Source organism: Galeopterus variegatus, unplaced genomic scaffold, assembly GCF_000696425.1.
Source record: "Galeopterus variegatus unplaced genomic scaffold, G_variegatus-3.0.2 Scaffold3594, whole genome shotgun sequence".
NCBI classification, from domain to species: domain Eukaryota; kingdom Metazoa; phylum Chordata; class Mammalia; order Dermoptera; family Cynocephalidae; genus Galeopterus; species Galeopterus variegatus.
Window position 1 is genome coordinate 74,416 of NW_007729705.1, and position 2,224 is coordinate 76,639.

The 2,224-nt window shown below is 33.8% G+C and overlaps 1 protein-coding gene across 1 annotated transcript in view; it reads right to left on the reverse strand.

Annotated features, from left to right (window-relative positions):
* The window catches only part of LOC103601110 (chromosome unknown open reading frame, human C2orf76), a 75,318-nt gene that overhangs the window by 39,257 nt on the left and 33,837 nt on the right, over positions 1-2,224 (reverse strand). The window contains exon 3 of the mRNA XM_008585494.1: positions 1,123-1,192. Coding sequence (XP_008583716.1) covers positions 1,123-1,143 — 21 coding nt within the window. The 5' untranslated portion in view covers positions 1,144-1,192. The remainder of the gene's footprint in view (positions 1-1,122; positions 1,193-2,224) is intronic.

The window sequence follows — 2,224 nt, forward strand, 5'->3', positions numbered from 1 at the left end:
CAAAAAAATGACAGGGCACAGATGATAAACAGAGGTGACACAGATAGGGGTGTTTGCACACGTATACAGGGTGGCCAAACACAGGTACATGGCAGACACACAACTGCTTTGGATCATCCATGCTAGTGGGCTCCCCGACTGGCCCTCACATGTAAGTACATTTGTGTTAGAGTCAACTGTCAACAGACAACATTTCAGTCTTAGGAATGCTGCCAGATTTCTGGACTGATTTAATTGTACGCCATGGTGTTACCCAAATTTTGCATTATTAAAGTGGAGTATATACATTTCATCCTACAACTATGTACTAGTCCTATGTGCCTGGTGTTAATGTTATCTCATTTAATTCCTTCACCAAACCATGAGGTATTATTCTTATTTTATAGATGAGGAAATAGCCCCAGAGAGACTGCATAAATTGCCCAAGGTCATAAAGCTGGTAAATAATGGAGCCAAGATTCAAGCATCAATTTAATTCCAAAGTCTACACTCTCTAATCTACAGTATGCATCACTTAACGATCAGGATACGTTCTAAGAAATGCATCATCAAGTGATCGCATCATTGTGCAAACATTGTAGGTACCTACACACACCTAGGTGGTATAGCCTACTACACACCTAGGCTATATGTATAGCCATTATAATTTCATGGGACCACTGCTGTATACACAGTCCATCACTGACTAACACATCATTATGCAGCATGATGGTAGTATTAGAAAATAACCCCAAATTATTTCATCAAAAACAATATGCAAAGTTGCCAATGTTTAAAGATAAAAGCATGGTATAGTTCTATCAAGTAGTAACTACTTCATGCTACTTTCGACTTTGCATGTAACTTTCAACCATAACATACAATAAGTGTTAAGTATTAGGTAAAAATACCTGTAATACTAGTAAATGGAAGAAAAGATATTCAACCTCTCTAATAATCAGGAAAATTCAAAATAACAATGAGATATATCACTTATTAAACTAATAAATTAAAGTCTGACAATACCTAGTGTTGACAAGGGTACAGAACAATAAGAACCTAGTCAGTGAAGGTGAGCACTGAAAGGGGCGCTACTTTTGGAGATAATTAGACAATATTTAGTAAAGCTGAAGATATACATACCTTCTGATCCAACAATTTCATTCATAGGTAGGTACACTAGGGAATCTCTCATGTATATGCAGAAGGAGAACTGCAAAAGAACATTAATATAAGCATGGTTTGTTATTTGCAAAAACTGCAAACAACTAACTGTCCATTGACAGGAAAATGGATAAGTAAATGATGGCATACTCATACAATGGAATATTATAAGCAGTAAAAATGAGTGGACTAGAACTACATATCTCATTATGGATGAGTCTCAAAAATATCACGTTGATTGAACAAAAGCAAGCTGCAGAAGAATCAGCGTATACTACCATTTATACGAAATTCATAAACTTAGTTTTTATTACATTTAAAAGGAGATAACTGTGATCTCAGGCAGAGGAAGAATTATGCAATTGAGGGAAGGTACACAGGGGATTCAATTATACTGGTAGCATTTTATGTCATAAACAGGATGTTAGGAAAATGGATATTATTATTATTATTATTATTATTATTATTATTATTATTCATGCCTTTTAGTATGTCTGAAATATTTCAAAACATACATAAACATGCCACATTAATTTGGCCTGACAACTCTCTCTGAACCATAGCATGCTCATACAACTATTTTACTAAGTTTGAGAGAGTAAACAGTATATTGTGTATGAGAAGCAAAGGGTCCAGCAGTTTTAATACATAAAAATAATTTGTAGTTATAATTAGCATACTGTTTGTAATTAAATGAGTGGTGCTAAAGGATCTGAAAATAGACTCCCCCCTAAAATAAGGATAAGATTCACCTTATCTTTAGTGGTTAATGAGCTTAACAAATACTTTGATAATTTCAATATTAATTACTACACAATATTTCTTTTTACATCTGGTTTACGATGCTACCCAGAAAATCTCATCTTAGAATTTAACAAATAATAGCAGTTCAGTAAACATCTGCAAAATTAAAATTGTAAATATATCAAAGTACATAAAAAGAATAGCTCTTGAGAAAGTGATATTATAAAAGCTTTCTGTTATTTTAGAAACAGTCTTAACAGACTTGTTAAAGCTATGACCACTTCTCCCTCCTCTCACTTCCTTCCCAAAACAACAAAAAAGTCCTTCAAACACACCC